The 22,007-nt window shown below is 39.2% G+C and overlaps 1 protein-coding gene across 1 annotated transcript in view; it reads left to right on the top strand.

The window, feature by feature from the left end:
- LOC111153247 (S-phase cyclin A associated protein in the ER) overlaps positions 1-22,007 on the top strand; it is a 491,788-nt gene that overhangs the window by 326,363 nt on the left and 143,418 nt on the right. The window contains exon 24 of the mRNA XM_022512152.1: positions 3,759-3,874. Coding sequence (XP_022367860.1) covers positions 3,759-3,874 — 116 coding nt within the window. The remainder of the gene's footprint in view (positions 1-3,758; positions 3,875-22,007) is intronic.

The raw sequence follows: 22,007 nt of genomic DNA, 5'->3' as shown, positions 1-22,007 counted from the left end.
TTTCTTTCTTTCTTTCTTTCTTTCTTTCTTTCTTTCTTTCTTTCTTTCTTTCATAATACCATTCTAACAGGTGTGAGATGTATCTCATTGTGATTTTGATTTTCATTTCCCTGATGATTCATGATGTTAATTGAACATCTTTTCAAGTACCTCTCAGTCATCTGTATGTCTTTTAAAAAATGTATATTTATCTCTGCCCATTTTTTAATCACATTGTTTATGGTTTTTACTGTTGAGTTGTATGAGTTCTTTATATGTTTTACCAGAAATGTGACTTGCAAATATTTTCTCCCATTCAGTAGATAGTCTTTTCATTTTGTCGATGGTTTCCTTTGCTGCACAGAAGCTTTTTAGTGTCATGTAGTCCCACTTATTTATTTTTGCTTTTTTGCTTTTGCTTTTGGTGTGTAATCTATGGTACTATAAATCAAATGTGTAGTTGCTTCAAGAAGAGGGGAGCAACTGTAAAAGTGGCATGAGGGAACTTTCTAAGGTGATGAAAGTGTTTGGGTCTTGATAAGCATCTCTCAAATTTATTTGAATGGTATGCTTAAGATCTGAGCCTTTCATCCAATTGTAAAGTGTACCTCAATTTAAAAAACTAATCAGTAAACATAAGGTGTTCGATCCCACTAATTATCAGGGAAAGGCAAATAAAAACCTCAATGAAATGCCATCACACACCATTAGCATGACTGAAGTTTAAAAAAACTGATAAAATCAATTTGGGTGTGAATGTAGAATAACTGAAATTATCACTGCACTGTATTGTGTACACAAATTGTTCCAAATGCCTTAGAAAGCTGTTTGGCCATAGCTAGTAAAATTGAGCGTGTATATATCCCGTGTGACCCAGGAATTCCACTCTTAAGCATAAGTGCAGCACAACTGCATGTCACATTTGCACAAATACTTGTGCCAAAATGTTTAAAACAGCATCATCCAGAGTCTGAAAGTGGAAACAATCCAAATGTCAGTTAGCAGTGAAACATTTAAGTAAGCTGAGTAAGATAATAAGAGTAGTCATCTTCAGCCTGTAATGTTAAAAGTGAAATTAATATGGGAGGAGGGAAAAAAGACACTAGAATAAAGTAAATTCTTCTGATTAAAAAAAAAGTAAGTTGAGGTATATAATCAGACAGAGGAATACTATATTCTAACAAGGAAAATGAATGAAATATTGGTATAGACAGCAGTAAAGATAACTTAGGGGGAAAATGAGCAAGAAAAGCTAGATTCTATGGAATATGCAAAGTATGATTCTATTTTTATAGAACTGAAAAGACAAAGAGAGTTTGTGATTCTTTACATTTGGGAAAGATGGAGAGAGACTTCATGTGATGGGTATCAGGGATATTATGGGATATTATAAAGATTTATTTTTTATTTTGGAGTTGTTACAGGGTATGTTCAGTTTGTCATACCTCATCTAGCTACACAGTTATGATTAGTGCAGTTTTCTTTGTGTTATGTGCTAATACAAAATTTTTTTTATATTTATTACTTGAGAGAGGGAGTGAGTGCTGGGAAGGGCCTGAGGGAGAGAGAGAAAGAAACTCTAGCAGACTCCTTGTTGGGCATGGAACCCCAGGCTGGGCTTGATTTCAAGACCTGAGATCATGACCTGAGCCAAAACCAAGAGTTCAGACATCTGACTCCTGGTTTTAGCTGGGTTCATGATCTCAGGGTCCTGAGATTGAGCCCCACATTGGGCTCCATGCTTAGCACGGAGTCTATTTATCCCTCTCCCTCCCCCACACCTCTTCTCCACCTGCTCATGCTCACAGTCTCTCTTAAATAAGTAAAGTAAATAAAATCTTCAAAATTTACTATCATTTTCTAATCACACTGACATCCTAGCATAAGAAGAAAGAATGGTAACAGCATTATGGTTTCAAATTACTAAATACATCTGGGTTTTTCAATTTTTTAATTGTTAGTTTTATTGCAAAGAAAATTATCTGTCTTCAAAGTATGAGTTCCTGTCTAGGATTCACAATAAACCTATTATAGTCTCAAACTGTATTTTATTGTGCATGTAGTACGTAATTGAATGACTAAGGTACTATACTACCAGAGTCTAGACCTATACTAGAGCCAGTCAGTAATCAGTAGTCCACATCAAGCAGAGCGTTGTGCTTAGAACATCAGAAGAATCAGGCAAACATGTTTGACAGAGCCTGTGTATAATTCATACCCCTCCCCTCCGTATCCCCCCTCCCCCCAAAAAAATACTTAAGTATGTCAAAGATATTTCAAGGCTTCATGAATTGTAAAATACTATGAGAAGAAACATAAGGTGATGACATAATAGGGGGGTTGTGCATTTGTGTGCTGGGGCTGCTATAACAAAGTATCACAGACTGGGCTACTTAAACAATAGAAATGTATTTTCTTACAATTCTGTAGGCTGGAATTCCAAGATCAAGATGTTAGCAGGTTTGGTTTTTCCTGAGGTCAGTCTCTCCTTGGTTTATAAATAGCAGGTTTCTCTCTGCCTCGCACAGGATTCTCTCTATGCACTTGGATCTCTGGTGTCTTTTCCTCCTCCTACAAGGACACCAGTCATTCGGATTAGGGCCGTACACTAAACAGTCTCAATTTAACTTAATCACTTCTTTAAAGACCTCCTCAAAACAGTCACATGCTGAGGTACTAGGGGTTGGACTTAAACCTAGGAATTTGGGGGCAGGGAGACAGACACAACGTAGCCCATCACAGGTTGCTAGCCCACTTTTTTCGGTATATGATGCAGTGATTCTGTGTGTGCGTTAAAAACCAATACAGTGGGGCACCTGGGTGGCTCAGTGGGTTAAGCCTCTGCCTTCGGCTCGGGTCATGATCTCAGAGTCCTGGGATCGAATTCCGCATCAGGCTCTCTGCTTCGCAGGGAGCCTGCTTCTTTCTCTCTCTCTCTCTGCCTGCCTCTCTGCCTACTTGTGATCTCTCTCCATCAAATAAATAAATAAAATCTTAAAAAAAAAAAAAAAAAACAATGGTACAGTGGACCATAGAATGGCCCTGGCCTCTCCCCATGCCACAGGAATGCAAAGAAGCCAGAGATGGTCCCTTCATGAGATTTGTAAACAATCCAGAAATTATTTACAGAAAGAAAGAATCATAGATTGAGTTCTAAAATGGTAACTTAATATCCTCCCTAAAATAGCTGAAGTGGTGAATAAAGACATGTGGATGGTTAGATATTAGATTATCTTCTGCTACTGAAAAGGAATAGGACAGGAAGTTTTTATGGCAGTCCATTTGTCTTGTTAGGTGGAAATTAACATGACAAAATGATGTGGTCCTTTAAAGTATTGCTAAAAATTCTGTGTGAAAAGATTTTGTCCTCTGCATGGAGTGCTCAATTCTTCCCTTTTCTTTGGCCTGCTTCAAAGCCTCAACTTTCCCAGAAAAGCCTGTGCTGACCCTTTCTCCAATATGTAGTCGGTTCCCCATTATTCTTATAGAGCACCTTTCCTTTTTCTTTAAGGTACTTATCATAATTGAAATTATTTTATTTATGGTTTTTGACTGGTGTTGCTCTCATCCACTAAATTTTAAGCTTCATGGAGGACAGCGATTCTGTCTTATGTGTTCACCAGTTTTGACCTGCTGTTCCTAGCACTGCGTAAACATTCAATAAATATTTGTAGAATAATGGAACCAACACAATGTTTGACACTACCACTAAATATTTTATTTGGTGATAATTTTATGCCTGGGAAATTGGGCTGATTTCTGTTTGTGTTTCTGTCTAGAATGTAGCAGATCAGATTGCATTTCAAGTTGCTGGTGGATTAACAGCCCTTGAACACATTCTTCAACTAGTAGTCCCAACCACAAATGTGAACACAGCTTCACGAATTCCTCCTAAGTAAGTATAGTTTTTTAATCTGTCTTTCACGTTTCATTTGTGAGTCATTTCTGCCCTATGGTTTCCATATGGAGGACCATAAGAAAATTGTATATGTATTCAGGCTTGAATAGCAAAAGCTTACACCCCCCATTAGGGAGAAAAACAGAGGAGCTCAACTTCACTTAACAAAACTCAAATCGAGCCGAAAAAGCCTTAGAAAGGAAATCTCTTTGGTCTGTGACCTTCTCAAATCCTAAAACAAGGAGACTGGATGAACTCCTGGGCAGCTGTACTGCTTACATAAATTGCACGGAGCTGAATAGTAGTAACAGAAGGATTACTTTCTGCATTGGGTACTAGAAGAGGTAAGTACATTAACAAAAGCCTGAGCTGTGAAATTTGAAGAAATCCCTAACTAACGGAAGAGCAGTCTGAAGCCAAGATTGCCGTAGTGGAGAGTCCCAGCCAAATGGCTGGGACTGAACTGCAGTTTGGTCTTTAACTGCAAACTGCTCTTTGTCATAAGGATCCTGCGTAAGCTTTCCACCCAAGATCTGCTTTCCCCTTCTCTTCAGTCACTTGGTGAGCCCTGGCCACCTGGGATAGAGTAGCAGACAGCTTTATTTCAGAAGTATTACATTCCAGAGAGGTAGCATACACAATTCCTGGATATTTTGTGGAGACTCTTATTTAGAGTTTAAGTGAGTTTTGATAAAAGTTCACTTATATCACTGAGAAAACCTAAATATTTAGTTAGCCCAACATAAGTGAGTACTTTATTTGTTCACTGGATACCACAGAAAAGAAATTCCAAGAATATGTTATCTTTCCTCTTGAGAGACATTTTGGCAAAATAAAAAGAGCAGTGGCTTTGGAGTCGGATGAACCTGGATTCTGTTTTACCTCTGTTGGTTCTTAGCTGGGAGAATTTGGGCAAGTGCCTTATTCTTGTTGCATCAGTTTCCTCTAAACGGGGGTCATCATATTCACCTCTACTGTGGGGATCAAGTGAAATACCTGTGAGAGTTCTTTTTGTATAAATCTGAGCTGACAGTTTCTAAGTGATAGTCTTGCCTCTGCCTTAAGACAGTGTTGTCTCTTTGAAATGAGACATTTCTAAGTACAAACTGTTTGATGCCGAAGTTACTTTGGGTTCCTTTGCTCTGCTGACAAAGTGGAGATTAATAAAAGAAGGTATAGTTAGCCTTTGAGTCAGGTTCTAACCCGGGGGAGTTGGTGTTCCTCTTCGAAACGGACTTTATTGACAGTGTGCTGTTTGGCATATTGTCATCACTCAGTGTTTGTTACTTGACAGGGAGAGAGAGGGGAAGGAAAAGAATGAAACAATAAATTTGAGGTAAGAAAGGAACCGGCTTTTGACTCTTCGGGACAGTGCTTCGATAACTGTTAATCATTCATACTGTTCATCTTAAAAGTACCTGCAGCTTCTTGTTTTGTCTTGTTCTGCTTTTTTTGTTTGTTTGTTTTCCAGTAGGTTTCCGCATGCATGACACTGAGTTCCCTGGCTGGTAAGCCAGACTACATGCCTATTTCACAAAAACTACTTTTGTCATTGTGGCAAAAAGCATGCTCTGGTATTTACCTGTACCATCATTTAGGGAACAGAAGAGGTTTCCATAGTTCCTAAGAAGACCTAAGCAAGAATTAGCACACCAACGTTGGCAAGGAGCCCTGGAATCCGGGGAGTCCAGGCCAGTGCGCCTCTGATGGCTGCCAGCTGACCACAGTGCCAGGATTGAGAGTTTGTTTCTTCATCTCACCTTAGGCCAATAGATTTGTGTGTTCAGCCAGGCACTGCTTGAGGAGTGGGGCTCCACTCGGGTCAGTGGGCATCAAGCAGCAGCTCTAAGATTCTCTTCTGAGCACAGATCAAGATCATGACTCTACTTTCTAAATTAGCCTCACTTCTCGGAGCTAACGGATTAAAACTATGAGAATATTATGCTGCTTACTCAAAAGGGGCAGGAGACATGCCCCAGCTCTGTGAGAATTAGTATAGACTCAGAGCACTCTGGTAGCAGCACTCTGGTAGGCATGAGTAGTGGCTTAACGCAAAGTGTTCTTTCTTATATTCCTTCCAGCTACCGTTGTGCACACCCCCCTGCCCCCCGCCCTGCTCCTCAGCTGTCCATAGTCCCTGGGGACTTCCTTTGCTCTCAGCCTGCCCAAGCCCTCCCCTTCCTACCCTGATGAGCTCCCATCCCTCAACTCTATGAAGCTCCTGTCACATTAGCTCATTTTGTTCTCTGCTTCCTGTGGCATTTCATGGCTCTTACCCAGAGAGGCTGGGTTTGTTGTTGTTTTTTATTTTTTTGTTTGTTTGTTTGTTTTACTATCCTGCATTAATTTTTCTCAGTAATAAACAGCAGAGGTTTTGAAAAATCTCGGTCAGTATCGGGGAATATTTACCGTGTGGATCATCTAGACAGTTACCGTGTGGATCATCTAGACAGTTACCGTATGGCTCACCTGTGACTAGAGACCTAGCATTTCACTGCCCCTGCAGCCCTGCAGCCCTGAGCTCTGGCAGTGGAGAGACCAGCTCCCTGCTTCTCCTTTCTCACCACCCTGCCTTGTTCCCTTTTCGTTCTATGTAGTACCTCAGCAGTTTCCCTATAATTCTTGCTGGGTAACTTACTGGGAGTGAATATTTGCTTCCAGCAGATTTTTTAAAATGCAAAATTGAGAATTATACCCACTTCTGAAAATTTAAATTTGTGAAAACTTTCTGAAATCATTGGTGGGTTGTTTTGCCTTTGTTAGAACCAGAAAAGCCCATATAACTGCTTGAATCCTTGAATTCTTGAGAGGACTTTATTAAGATGTGATATTCCAAAATCAACCTTCTTAACAAATGTGCTCCAATAAAATTGTTTTTGGTGCCAAGAAAGATCAGCCTGAAACAAGGTGATTTTCATTTCATGTGGTATATACTTTGGAGAAGCCTCCTATTAATGTACTGCTAACTTAAATTGCAGAAGACAAGTACAAAAGAATGAATAAATATTCTTTTCTTTGGTTTAGGCTAATAACAGTTGTTTAACATAGCTTTTAATATTTGAAAATAAATGTTGGTCTCTCATTTTCTTTGGGCATAGAGAATGCCCCGCGTGATGTAAATAAGAAGATAGATCTGCTGTGACCAGAAGCTGTGGCCAAAGCTTTGTGTTGTGTTTTTATCGTGTATTTACAGAGCGGCAATGATACTAAAAGGGAGAGTTGACACTGGATGGCACTCCACATCTCCAGACCCTTTCAGGCAGCAATAGATGGTCACCTGCAGACCTTTTGGGCCGTGAAAAGCAATCACTGGGCTAAATCTTTCCAGGTTGCCTTTTACTTACTTGGTATCCTTAGTTCTTGATACTCATAGACAACAAAGGGGCCAAATGGTTGACTCACCAAGCCACTCTAGGTTTTCAATTGGAGTACTCACTAGGCCGCCATTTCTTCTCTGTCAGCCTTGCTTATCTTCCTTCGTTGTCCCTCTGGACGCAATATTTTTTATAGAAAAGTAGTCTTATCAATACGAACCAATGCAGACTGCATAGCATAGAAGAAAATACACAGGCTCTGGAGTCACATCTGACCTTAGATTCTCCGCTTTTCACTTATTAGTTATATGACCTTGGGCCAAGTTGTGTGTTCTCACGGAGCCTCGGTTAAGCAGTAACACTACTGTGTCGTGTAGGACTTGTTAGCTGTTGTGAGAATTCAAATTATGTGTACCACAAAAGCACTTAACTCGTGTTGGTGGGTTTTGTTTTAGTTGTTATGAGGTGGACTTTGCATGACCCTACTTAATTACTGAGCTTTAAGTCCCTCACTCTGTGTCACTTTGGCTTCTAAAGAGCTATAATCTACTCATTTTACTTGGGCATTTGTTTTTTTGTCTTCAGCCCAGTCTTCATCCTGGTCAATTTTAGCCTCACCTGTCAAGATCCTTTTTGGATTCTGACTTGACCTCTAGTTTAGTGTCTTTTTCTTAAACTTTGTGCCAGACCTAAAGTTGATCTGTAGAACACCTGCGTCTTTGTCTAAATCACTGATGCCCCAAATATTAGGAAGTAGTTCCATTTACCATCTTATTAATGTACTGTCTTGCCAAGTATTCCATCTGTTGTACTGTCATCTCCCCATCTCTGTACAGTCAGACTGTAATTTCCTGGGGCTGGAAACCATAGTAAATATATTACTTTTTATTATTATAAAAACATTATTACTATTTATTATAAATCATCATGGCATCTTAATAAATATCATTTGGATATGTGAATAAATTCTTTTCCCCATACATGGAAATAAAGCAGTAAAAGAACTCACCGCATTAAATACTTGACTCTGTGGACTTAGCCAAATAGGGTCCTCTTGATATTGACTACTCTGTTAGCTAGACTTTAGGAAGTTTTCTTAATTCTGTCTTTAAATTTCTGTGTACTTGTAATTATGTCAAGTATCTGTACTGCTACTTATTCAAAAAGCCGAATGGGAATGCTAGAACTGAATTCTTGGTCATCCTTATCACAGTTTTAGAACCAGGGCATGTCAGTATATATAAGATTGTCCCCATTTTAATCTCTGTTGAAAAACAGATCCTTCGGACTGCTGTGTTCTTTATGAAGTTCACCTACGTATTCAGATCAAACAAATTAAGTTGCTTTTTTGCTTCTTCATAGTATAGACCTTTTCCTCTAATAAACCAGTCTTTCTCAGGTAAAACAGTAGTCACTGAATATAATAATAAAATGGAATGAATTTAGAAGGATATGAGGTGGAATTTTGCTTCCTAGGAAGATCATTTATAAGATATCACAAATTTATTCTCCTAAGTGTAAAATAAAATGAAACCCACTTGGCAGTATTGCATTTACTGGATCCTTTGTGTTGGTGAGGAGACAGACCTTAATTAACATTACCGAGTGTGTCCTACGTGCCAGACACTCTTCCACCTGTATTAACTTGCTCACTCCTCACAGTCACTAGCAGCCATGCCTATGGCCCACTACCAGAATGAGGGTTGGCAGCAATCATATTTGGAGCATGACTGCAACCTGAAAGAGCCACGATATCCCTTTCAAAAGCATGTTTATTCATTCCAAATGGCAAAGAGAGCGTTCAGAATTGCTTTCCCATGACTACTGAGGTTTTGTCCTTAAAGGCTTCTGTTCCCTTTCTTGGTCTTGTGATACAGCATAGAGACCGGTGGAGTTCATCTTATAATGGAAAAGAGATACCCCTTTGCGTTCTAGAAGCAGGTGAATGATATAGGGCTTCCAATCCTAATAACCAGGAGAAAAACTATTTTCTTGGCAGTCCCCTTAGGAGCAGTTGTATGCATGTGTGGACATGGGAACGGAATTGCCACATCTAGGAGCCATTCAAAATAGACCCTGTCCACAGGGAACTTAGGGTCATAGAAAGTGAGATGGATTAAACTTTAAATATCGTTAGTAGTAGCCTGCTGTGTACCTTTGCACGGCTGGCACTCTGGTGATATACACAAACTCGTCAAAAAAGGACTGTTTTGCTAAATATCCAGTATCTGTAAACGTAGTTTCCTGAGATGCCTCCCCTTGTGTGCGCTATAGCTTACTTCTCGTGTGCGCTATAGCTTACTTCTTATTCTGGTCTCTTGACTCACTTGTCTGTTCTTTTGGGGGCTTATTTACTTTACATTTTGGTGGGGGTGGTAGTTGTTTTATTTTGTTAAATTTGTTACATCTTTGCCTTTCTCTTCAAATTTGCAACACAGTCCAGACCCTGTTCATCCAGTTTTCACCATGAGTTTCCCTCCTTATTATCCTTTCATCTCTCTTGCTGGTTTGTCACATTCATTTCATATTTTTTGTCTCCTTGTTTTTCTGGGTGTTGTGAATACCACCTGAATACCTCTTCTTAGCAGCTCATCTTATGCCATGCGATGCCTCCCTCAATGGCCATACCTGGTTAAACCAAAAGTGGACATTTGAATTCAGCAGCCAATCTATAGACCAGCCAACAATCTATAGCAGCCAATCTATAGACCAGTTAAAACTCAACCCAGAAAGTTAAACTGATCCAGTCAGGCTTCTCTCAGGAATTTGCAGTTGGAAAGTTGTACAGCTCCAACTCATTTTTTTCTAGTGTATTTGAATTTGAAAAATCATGTAGAGTAACTTCTGGGATGGCCATTATAGGGCTCTCAGTTTAGCAGGGCCAACAAAAGGCCATTTGGGAAAAAGGGAGAACAGAACTGTTTCAGGAGAGAGAAGGGAGATGGAAATGAGAGCGGGTCCAGTCTACAGAGCTGGCATTGTTCCTGCCCTCCTGAGGTCTAGGAGTTCATATTCTCCTGGATTCGTGGGAAGTTCCCAGTAACCTTATAGCAAATGCCTCTTTTTACTTGAAATATTCTTAGTGAATTTCTGTCCCTTCAAACTGAAAGAGCCTAATACTTTTAAATAAAAATGATAAAGGTTTTTTCAAGATTTATTTATTTATTTATTTATTTGGGAGAGAGTGTGTGCTCGCACCCAAGCTTGGGAGGAGGGGCAGCAGGAGAGTGAGAGAGAGAACCCTCCAGCAGACTCCTAGCTGAGTGAGGAGCCTGACGCAGGGCTGGATCCCAGGACCCTGAGATCATGACCTGAGCCGAAATCAAGAGATGCTTAACCGACTGAGCCACCCAGTCGCCCCAATATTAAAGATTTCTTAAACTCTTGATTGGCTTGAAAATATTTGACTATGTTATAGAACCTTCCTTGTGACCTCCTTTGTTTTTCTAAATGCTTTCATATCAAGAATGAATGAATGAATGGCCACAGTATAAAGTAGAAATAGAGAGAAAGCATGCTCTGCAGGTTCTCTAGGGTATAGTTTGTTGTGAACATTAAATGTTTCTACAGGCTGGACTTCCCTTTTCTCTACTAACCCTAATTTGGAGAATCTGTGTAGAAAATAATATAGATTAAACTTGCTATTATCCCTGGTTTCTAAGGCAAACACACTTAAGTAATATACTCTAGAGTAGGGAGCTTATCTTCAGAATCTTATCTTCAAAAGATAAGAGAATGTATTATGTATCGTTCTTTAAGAACAAATAACAGTACTGCTCATATTTTTTTTTTTTATGGCTCTTAAGTGTTAACTTTCTTGGTGACCCTTGGGTCCCTGATTGGTTACCTCAGCATTAACTTGATAATTAGGACTTCATTTGAATCCCAGTAACATTGTCTTATATTTATAAACAACTGAAATATCTATTTCTTTAGACCCTGCTCTCTCAAACTGGATCATAATGGGCCATATTCCAACTTTTTAATAAAAATAACTTTGTTCTTGAGAAACTCAATCATTTCACCAGTTATTTTCTGAAATTGGAAACCAGTTGCCAGTTGAGATGGTGAAGCTGCAGTGTTCAGAAGGTGAGAAGATTGCAAGAGCAGCTCTCCCTCCCCCGCTCAAGTCCTGGCAGTGTGATGCAGCTCAGAACGTTAATCCTGTGCTCCAAGATAAAGCTTCAGTACACTTTTAAGAACAGAATAATATGCCTTTAAGGGCACAGTTTCAATTGCTAGGAGAGAGAGAGACAACTTGTTCTCCATTAGTTAAGTCATTTTATAATATGTAACAGAAGGAATAAAAACACTGGCTTGTATCTTTTCAGGGCAACCTTTTTTGGGATTGCAGTTTTATTTCCCTCAGGGGAAACCAAGCAGTATCTCCATATTATTCGACATCTACCCCAGAGCATGGCATACTCAAACACGTGATGCAAGCTTCGGAGCATTGTATCGTCTCTTATTCCTCTCTCTCTCTCTCTCTCTCTCTCTTTCTCTCTCTCTCTCTCTCATCCACTAAGAAATGTAAGACTTCATTCTGGAGGGGATGGTGATTTTACCAAAATTGCATCTGTAGATGCTGGATTCACATTTTCTAATAAAATTAGCAGTTTCAAAATTTTGTTTTCATAGTCCAGTCTACATTAAGGCTTTTGCTTCCTAGGTAGAAAGCTCTCAAGTAATGTTTTGTCAAACATTTTGGGTTACCTAGCTACTCAAGAAAATCTTTAGACTATCATTGTTAAATCACTCCTGGGATAGTACTCACAACTTATCTGAGGCTCTGTTTTCTTTACACTATTACCTTCTCCTGAATTATTTTCACCAAGTCTAGCTATTGATTCAGGTCAATTGCTTTATTGACAATCAAGATGCATATGGATAGTTCTCTGCACTGGCATTTGAGTTAAGGGAAATACAAATCTCTCACCTTTCAAATTGATGTATTCTAGCAAAGATGATTGTAAAGTTAATTTCTGTTAAGTGAATCCAATTTTCTTATTAATTTTCTTCAAGTCAACAATGAATTTCTATGGGCAAAGTGCCAAGGCATTAAACAATCAGTGGGGAGTTATAGTCAAGTCCTTTGGTGTTCTAGACAGTGTAACACAGCAGTCTTGTTGAAAACAGGCTTCAGCACTTTCAGAATGATAAATTATGTAGCACTTTCCTAACTTTGTAACTCTCTTGTCACATTCTGGGGCTTGAATTCTTGAAAAACACCTACAGAGGATGAAGATAATATCATATTTTACAAATACTACCACAGTCTAACATGTAATGTATCTTAGGTGAAAATTTATTTCTGTAAACGTAGTCACCTTCCCACTTGGTTTGTTTTGGAACTCAAGCCAGAAATACCTGTATGTCGAATTAGAAAAGAGGGAATATAATGCACTAACATTAAAGTCAACTGGGACTTGGTGTAAGGGCATTAGGATTCAGATACCAGCTTTGCCAGTACTTGGTGTGAGACCTGTCTCTTAAAACCTTACTAGCTGTAGTATTTTTCATCTGGGAAATGAGGGAAAGATGCATATCTCACAGGGTCACTGTGAAGATGAAATGCTAATATGTGTAAAGGGACTTTGTGAATTGCCATGCTTTAGCACAGGACACCAGTGGCATTTGGGGCAGAATGCAGGATTGTCCTGCCCACTGCAAGGTATGTGACATCCTTTGGGTCATTAAATGACGTTAAACGCCCATTAGATACCTGTGTTCCCAGTTGTTTTCAAAACCGAATATGTTATTACACATTTCTGCGTTTCACCTAAAGAATTTATACAATCCCGGGCGCCTGGGTGGCTCAGTGGGTTAAAGCCTCTGCCTTCGGCTCAGGTCATGATCCCAGGGTCCTGGGATCGAGCCCCGCATCGGGCTCTCTGCTCCTCAGGGAGCCTGCTTCCTCCTCTCTCTCTGCCTGCCTCTCTGCCTACTTCTGATCTCTCTCTGTGTCAAATAAATAAAATCTTAAAAAAAAAAAAAAAAAGAATTTATACAATCCCGATTGTGAACTATGTGCTGGGCAATAGAGTTGTGGAAATAAATAAGACATTGTCCATATCCTCGGGAGGCTCACTTGTTAGGGGGTGAGCTGAACAGGGAAAGATGTAATTTAGTACAGTGTGCTAAGTAAAACTATAGAAGTATGCACTAAGTACAAAAATAGCGCAAAGGTTAGAGTAATTAACTGCCAGAGGAGGGCACAGAGTCTTACCTGAAGGTCATAACATGTGAACTCAGTTTTAAAAAAGATTCAGAGTTTGCCAAATTAACAAATCCTCCTAAGTGAGCGGAGAGCACAGCATGTGCAAGATCATGGAGGCCTGAAATAATAGGATGTGCTCAGGGAGCTGTAAACATTTGGTATTATTGGACCACAAATGTCCTAATGTCATTAGAACAATATCAGAAGTATCTAGGTATGAGCAAATTGGGCAAATAGCAATTCTGTGAAGAGTAAAATGTATTTATTCCTTATTTCTTTCACATTTGGGGGAGAAAAATGTCATAATCAGTTTTATTCACTCATCTATTAATTGCTGCTACTATCTTACCAAACACAAAGAGGAATTCAGTCATTTAACACACTTTTATTGCCAGGTACTTGGCACTTGGTTTAGCCACATGGCCAGAAGGTGAATGAGAGAGGGAGAAATTTTGGAAAGGAGTGCTCTGAAGCCCCTGCAAAACACTTGGCATTTTCAGAAATACAAGAGCAGTAAAGCTGCTTCATAAATATATTAAACTTATTTAACAGTCTTTGGCATATCTTCGCCAATATTATCACTTGTATACATGAAGAAACTGAGGCTTAAAAAGACTAAATGATTTATCATCAATCATCAAATGGGCAGCCAGAACTGAGCATCCTCGTCTGGTGTCCATTTTTCTATACCTTATTGCCTTATTGTTTCTGCTATGTGAACACTTAGCTTTCACTATTTTAATAAAAATAAAGCACCGTTTCATTGATATCTTAGAAAAAATTACTGTCATTATTCCTGTGAGTTGCTGGAGGTTTTTTTGTTGTTATTGTTACATGTTTGTTGTTTAGCTTTTGACTTTTGGTAGGGGAGATGTTGTTTGATAGGTTCGGGATTTTTAATTTAGGATTTTTGGTGGTGGTTTGTTGGTGTAGGTATAGGAAATGCTTGCGGAATCATTTTCCCCAACTAGGAGTCAAAGAGGGACAAGAGGAACTGATCTAACAGAAATTGGGAAACAGAAACCAAAACCACTTAAAGCGATATGTATGTATAAGAGTAAATGCTCAGGAAAGATCTAGCAATGAAGTTGAAAAAAGAAACCTAACATTTCGTTGTTTCCTTAAACACCCTTTTCACAACTTAAATCAGGTGGCACACATGGAGTAATTTTTTCATAGTGTTTACTTGGCATCAGTAACTGATACAGATATTCCGAAGTTGGAAACCACACGCTACCTCATGTGTCCACTACATGATAGCCCTCAGGAAGTGTTAATAAGATGGTATTTGCGGGTGCCTGAGTGGCTCAGTGGGTTAAGCTGCTGCTTTTGGCTCAGATCATGATCTCAGGGTCCTGGGATCGAGCCCCGCATCAGGCTCTCTGCTCAGCGGGGAGCCTGTTTCCCTCTCTCTCTCTCTCTCTCTCTGCCTGCCTCTCTGCCTACTTGTGATCTCTCTCTGTCAAATAAATAAATAAAATCTTAAAAAAAAAAAGATGGTATTTGCCACTGTAAGTGAAATCTGGAAGACAGCCCATTATTAATAAACAACTCCTTATTTCTAAGCAGGATTCTTAGTATAATTCTAAATATCTATTTTTAGATCAAGGTTTACTAAAAGTAAATAACTTTCCCTAAGACAATAAAGGTAAAAAATTGTTTTGCAAATTAGCCATAGTGATTGATAAATACTCTTCTCCATTTGACATATTGAGGCATTTTGTTTGTGTCTCAAAGGCTGCACAGAGATGGTTACAGTTGACAGCTGTTGTACCACTAATAAGATTAAAGTAAAGAAATTAGTTTTTTAGACTTTAATCTGCTGTTTAACACTGCAAACCACCTGGGGTCTTCTCCAGGGCCCACATGTTTAATTGTGAATTTAAAATTACATAACCAGATCCTTCTTACGAACATATCTGAAGACTGGCTAATGGTAACTGTCTTGTTACTAGACAAGACAGAGTTAGCCCTAGACTTTAGAATTAAAGTTTTAATTTGATGCCCACCCTACATTTTTAAATGTATTATTCTAATCTTTGAAACATAACACCTTCTCAGTGGGAGGTTAATTTTAGGAAATGAAGAAAGTTTAATTAGGTGGGTACTTAAGATATATATGATTTTCCCATCTAAAATTAGAATATGTCTCCATGGAATAATTAAATTGCCAATTCTTATTGTACCAAATTGACCAATTAAAAAAAGAAACCCTTGCAGTAACACATCTAGTTGAAGGTTTCTTATTCCTTGCTCTGGGCATCATTTTAATAAGGAAAATAGTTTAATTTCAAAATAATTTTGGGGGCCACCTAGGTGGCTCAGTGGGTTAAAGCCTCTGCCTTCAGCTCAGGTCATGATCCCAGGGTCCTGGGATCGAGCCCCGCATAGGGCTCTCTGCTCAGCCAGGAGCCTGCTTCCCTTCCTCTCCCTCTGCCTGCCTTTCTGCCTACTTGTGATCTCTGTCTGTCAAATAAATAAATAAAATATTTTAAAAAATTTTGGTTTTATCAAAATATGTGGTAGACTGTGATAAGCAGTGCAGTAATCCTTTGTGATGATTACATTGAGTTTTAATGCAAACTGAAGTGTAGAGCCTATATCATATGTATCTCCACAGTGAAGATCATTTGGTCAACAGCATTATTAACATCCCTCCAAGAACCCCCATCTTGAGCTGAGATTTGTTGTTCCTGAATATTGGCTCCCTCACTAGCCCCGCCCATCCCACATGTTGTGGCATCAGACAGATGGAGCAAGAGCAAAAAAGGCAGTATGAGTTTAGACTAGTCTTCACAGTGCCACATTTCCTTTTCATCCATGGCTCTCGCTGATCCACATGTCCCCTTATCCAGTGCAAAAAAAGCCTTCCCAAATTCTGTCACAAGGTCACCTATTCTGTGGTCACAAGAATGTCAAAATTGAATAATCCATACATACATCGGTCATCACATGGGGAATGGAGTTCACTTTGCCTGCCTGCTGCCTCCTCCAGGATCAACACCTTGAAAAAAGTTGGTGGGCACCGCCTCATGGTTCTTATGGATTATGTGGTACTGCTTCACATAGGACCTTCCATCAGCCTCTGTCCTGCAAGTGGACCCAGACACACATGACCTTTCAGGGCTCCCAGGGTCTAGTTAGACCCAAGGCCGCCATCTTCAGGAAGCTTTCCCTGACCTCCATCTTGTGGCCATCTGCAGGACTGTCCCTCAGCAGGAAACTTCTGTGCCTAGGAGACTAGGTGCTCCCTCCAGGATAGAGACTGACTTTTACCATTTCCCTTATGCCCATCACTGGGTCAGGCAGAGTGGGTCATGGCAATAAATACTACTGAAAGAAAATAAATTAAGAGGGAGAATATGTTAGGAAATGACCATAGTGTAGCTGATAATCTGATAGTATAACTAATATAACCTCATTGGAGGTGAGGAATGCATATGGCATATGCCAAAATATATTTTAACTGTTTTTAGTAATTATAATTAGTGGTGGTACTATTAATTTTGTGTTTCTGAAACTCTTGTGTGTTGTAGCATAATACAAATGAGTACTTAACGGATATTCTATTTCTGTCATCCTTGATGCCTATGAGGGCCAAGATTTTCAGTGCCAAAGAAAAGATAGAGAGCTATTATATAGAAGAGATTAAAGGAGAAAAAATCCCTTAATCCTGATTTTGAATTTGAAATATCACTATGCATTCATAAGATATTTTAACTTTAAGTAGGTGCATGATTCCTACTTCTACTCATTCTGGTGACTGTTTTAAAAATAGAATAGTAGAAAGTGTAGGTAACTAATGTGTTAATATATTCCATAGTTGTATATTCTTATATATTCTGCTTGAAACAACGAAGATAGTTGTCCCTTCATTAGACATCTCTGTGCTCAGCCAACTCGGTACCATATACTGTGATGGCTCCAAAGAGGAGGAATCAGGCAAGGACCTTATCCAGAAGAGGGGTGCTGGGGTGGCTCAGTTGGTGAAGCGTATGCCTTTGGCTTGGGCTGTGATCCTGGGGTCCTGGGATCAAACCCTGCATCGGGCTCCCTGCTCGACAGGGAGCCTGCTTCTCCTTCTTCCCACCACTTGTGCTCTCTCGGGCTATCTGTCTCTGTCTCTGTCTCTCTCTCTCTCAAATAAATAAATAAATAAATAAATAAATAAATAAATATCTTTAATTAAAAGAAAAAAAAAAAAAGGACCTCATCCAGAAGGAACTTAGAGTAATCGTGTAATGGAGTAGAGTTCTCAGTGGTTCGACAGGAGTCTCTGTTTTCTGCCTCAAGAATTGGCATGTGCAGTTCTCAGGTGGGCCACTCTGTGCAAGGCCAGACATAGGTCACAGGCTTCATTCTGTGGGCAGCCACTCACTTGGTGAGTTCAGTTAAGGCATTAGAATTCTTTTTTTTTTTTTTTAAGACTTTATTTATTTATTTATTTGACATACGGAGATCACAAGTAGGCAGAGAGGCAGGTAGAGAGAGGGGGAGGCAGGCTCTCCGCTGAGCAGAGAGCCCAATGTGGGGCTCGATCCCAGGACTCTGGGATCATGACTTGAGCGGAAGGCAGAGGCTTTAACCCATTGAGCCACCCATGCGCCCCAGGGCATTAGAATTCTACCTGCAGTTGGATCTCCCTAGTTTCAGATATAGCTCTTTTTAATACTATCGAAATAAATTACTTTAGGGGCGCCTGGGTGGCTCAGTCAGTTAAACGTCCGACTCTTGGGTTCAGCTTAGGTCATGATCTAAGGGTTGTGAGATCAGGCTCTGCGTCAGGCTAATTCTGTGTCTTTTGCTAACCATCCTCTGTGTTTTCTGAGGATCTGTCACTTTGCCACACTTATCTACATCAGGGTAGAAGAGTAATTGATGAAAATTCCAAGTGCTCTTTGCAGCTCTCTTGATGGGACTCTGGGACTTGCTGTGCCTACTTGGCACAGAATTTTGCTCTGCAGGAACGTAGTCATTCACTCTCCCCTTTGTATGTAATTACTTATCATTTATTAAATGCTTAATGCAAACCAAAGGAATTTGGTAAGTTACAATATGTGCTGGGGCTCCAGTTTTAAAATGCCCATGGCAGTTGTTTTTAAATGTCTGCTGTCTTGACACAGGTGTAAGACGGTGGATTTTGGTGAACAGTATTTTCCGAAAGTCTTAACCACTGCAAACTGCATAAGGATATAAAGTAAACTATGTACTTCCTAAGTTATATTATCAAATCCTCTTAGGCTACAACCACCTGGGGCTTTTCTGTTTAACTATTTCATCATATGTAAGTACTAATCTTAATGTCTGCGTTGTACTACACTTGTTTTCTACCACTGTCCTTTTTGTATCTAAATATGTTGCTGTACTTATTGCCGAAATACCCAGTTTTGTGATTCCTTTTCTGTCCTCTGTTTCTCAGAGGCAAGGTCTTCAGTGAGAAGACTTACTGACCTAAGATTCATTCATGTAGTCATGATCTTTTGGGACACAAAGCCCTTATCTCAGCCCAGCCACAGTATACTTTTGACAGAATGGACAGTAAGATTTTAATGTCTTCTCAGAAGATACTTTTAAAATCTGGGGCTTTCTGTTTGATGTTTAAAAGTGCTTCTAGTCATTTGAGTTTTAAATTACAGGGAAAGCTCCTTGAGCAGACCACCCAGGCGGGGTTCAAAGAAGTGATCTTTCCAAGACAGGTGCTTTTCAAATAGAGGTTGTCTTTCAAACAAGTTTTACTGAGTGGACAAGTTTTTCCTGACCTTGAGATTTTTGGTCCCCCCACCTTTTTTCTCATCAAAAAGTAGTTTCTTTGTAGAAGTTTCTTGGGGAAGTTTTGTGAGCAAAAGATTATATAAGTGCACATTCCACACTTTACCAGGAAATGCATTTTCTTTAAAGTACAGAAAGCATTAGGACAAAATCTTATACCTCGTGTTTTTTATGGGCATGTTTTATGATATGTATGGGTTTGCTCTATGATATTCTACAAATGACTATAGACAAGTTGTGTTTCTTGAATAAAACAAAAAAAAAAAGAAATTAAAAATCAAGGTTATAAAATGTATAGATCAAAACAAAAGCAAAAAATAAGATACAATTATAAAGCTGTAAGATTCCTTATGTCATTCTAAATGTAATACCCGCATTTGTTTAAGTCTTTAGGGATCTATAATTTTATATATTAATCCTACTATAAAGCTACAATACTCAAAACCATGTAATATGACACAATGCCTGACAAAATTATCAATTAGAGTAGGAAACCAGGGAATATGTCTTGTATTTAGTTATGATAAAGATACCATTTCAAGCTAGTAGAGAAAAGGTGAATTTTTCAATAACCTATTAAAGGAGGGGGGATGGTAAATTTAGCTTCTGGCTCTCACCATATGCCAAAATAAATTCCAAATGATGTGCTAGTGAATTACAAAACCCTAAAATTACTACACACAGTGATAATTCAGGAAAAAATAAACACAAAGGGCTGGATACATCTCATAGTGAGGAAAAACTTATTAAACAATCAAGGGAAGGGAAGAAAAAACCACAAAGAAAAAAATCACTAAACTACATAAAATTGTTTCACTTCAATACATTTAAAAAAAAAAACAAAATGAAAGGCAGTGGATAAACTGGAAAAAATACTAACAACATGAATTAACCCTTTGCTATATTTATGAGAGAACCCTTCTAAATCATTAAGAAAAAGATAAAAGCCTCCAGTAAAAAATGTTTAGAGGATAAGAATAATTAACAAAAAGATGAGTATGGATGGCAACTTCATTTTGAAAATAATCTAACAAATCCCTCCCTTATACCTTATCCCACAATCAATTTTATGTCATGAGTTTAAATGTGAAATCTATGGAAGTACCAAAAGTAAATTTAAAAGAATACTTTTAAAATCGTGAAGTGGAAAATCCTTCTAAGTCTGACACAAAACTCAGATACACTAAAGGAAAGTTTGACAGATTTCATCCAATAAAAATGAAAACATCCTTTATGACAAAACTAAGTTCAGATAAACAGAAAATTGGAATATTTATTTTCAATATACAGTGATCAAAGGTTAACATCTTTATTGTTGGTAAAGAGCCTTATAAGTCAGTAAGAAAAACACAAACCTCCCCCAATAGAAAAATGGGTAAAAGGTACACAGTGATAATTCAAGAAAATATAAATACACATGGCCAATAAGAACATATAAAGGTCTTTAATCATACTAGTAATAAAAGAAATACAATCTTTAAGAATATTATTTTTAGCTGTCAAATTGGTAAAGATTTTTTTAATGAGATTATCCAGTTTTGGTAAAAGCATGGAGAAACTTTTTCTGGGAGGATAAATCAGTTTAAAATATTTTTTTTTCTGATGAGCAATTTTGTCAGTTGTCAGTCAAAAATCTTTAAAATGGGGGAGGAGTCAACATGGCGGAGAAGTAGCAGGCTGAGACTACTTCAGGTAGCGGGAGATCAGCTAGATAGCTTATCTAAAGATTGCAAACACCTACAGATCCAACGGGAGATAGAAGAGAAGAACAGCAACTTTAGAAACAGAAAATCAACCACTTTCTGAAAGGTAGGACTGGCGGAGAAGTGAATCCAAAGCGACGGAAAGATAGACCGCGGCGGGAGGGGCCGGCTCCCGGCAAGCGGCGGAGCAGCGGAGCACAAAATCAGGACTTTTAAAAGTCAGTTCCGCTGAGGGACATCGCTCCAGAGGCTTAACCGGGGTGAAGCCCACGCAGGGTCAGCGTGGCCTCAGGTCCCGCAGGGTCACAGAAGGATCGGGGTGTCTGAGTGTCGCAGAGCTTACAGGTAGTAGAACGGGGAAGCCGGCTACAGAGACAGAGCTGAGGAGGAAGCTCTAAGCTCGGGGTTACCTTGAACCAGTCGCAGGCTCGGTCAGCTCGGAGCACGGCCGGAGGCCAGGGTGACGGGAGTAATTGGGCGCTGTTCTCTGAGGGCGCACTGAGGAGTGGGACCCCGGGCTCTCGGCTCCACCGGGCTGGAGACCGGGAGGCCGCCATCTTCATTCCCGCCCTCCAGAACTCTACGGAAAGCTCTCAGGGAACAAAAGCTCCCGAAAGCAAACCCGAGCGGATTACTCAGACCGCCCCGGGTAAGGGCGGTGCAACTCTGCCTGGGGCAAAGACACTTGAGAATCACTACAACAGGCCCCTCCCCCAGAAGATCAACAGGAAACCCAGCCAGGACCAAGTTCACCTACCAAGGAGTGTAGTTTCAATACCAAGGAGAGCAGCGGAATTCCAGAGGAGGAGAAAGCAAAGCACGGAACTCATGGCTTTCTCCCCATGATTCTTTAGCCTTGCAGTTAATTTAATTTTTAATTTTTTTTCTTTTTCAATTTTTTTTTCTTCTTCTAAATTTTTTTTAACTTTTACCCTTTTCTTTTTTAACGTTTTTTAACTAGTTTATCTAATATATATATATATTTTTCCTTTTTATATTTTTTTTTTTTTGGTTTTTTTTTTTTCTTTTTTTCTTTTTTTTTTTCTTTCTGAACATCTTTTTATCCCCTTTCTCCCCCCTCACGATTTGGGATCTCTTCTGATTTGGCTAAAGCATATTTTCCTGAG

The sequence above is a fragment of the Enhydra lutris genome, unplaced genomic scaffold, assembly GCF_002288905.1.
Source record: "Enhydra lutris kenyoni isolate GAN:26980312 unplaced genomic scaffold, ASM228890v2 scaffoldscaffold31, whole genome shotgun sequence".
NCBI lineage: Eukaryota > Metazoa > Chordata > Mammalia > Carnivora > Mustelidae > Enhydra > Enhydra lutris.
This window is presented reverse-complemented; position numbering and strand designations above follow the sequence as displayed.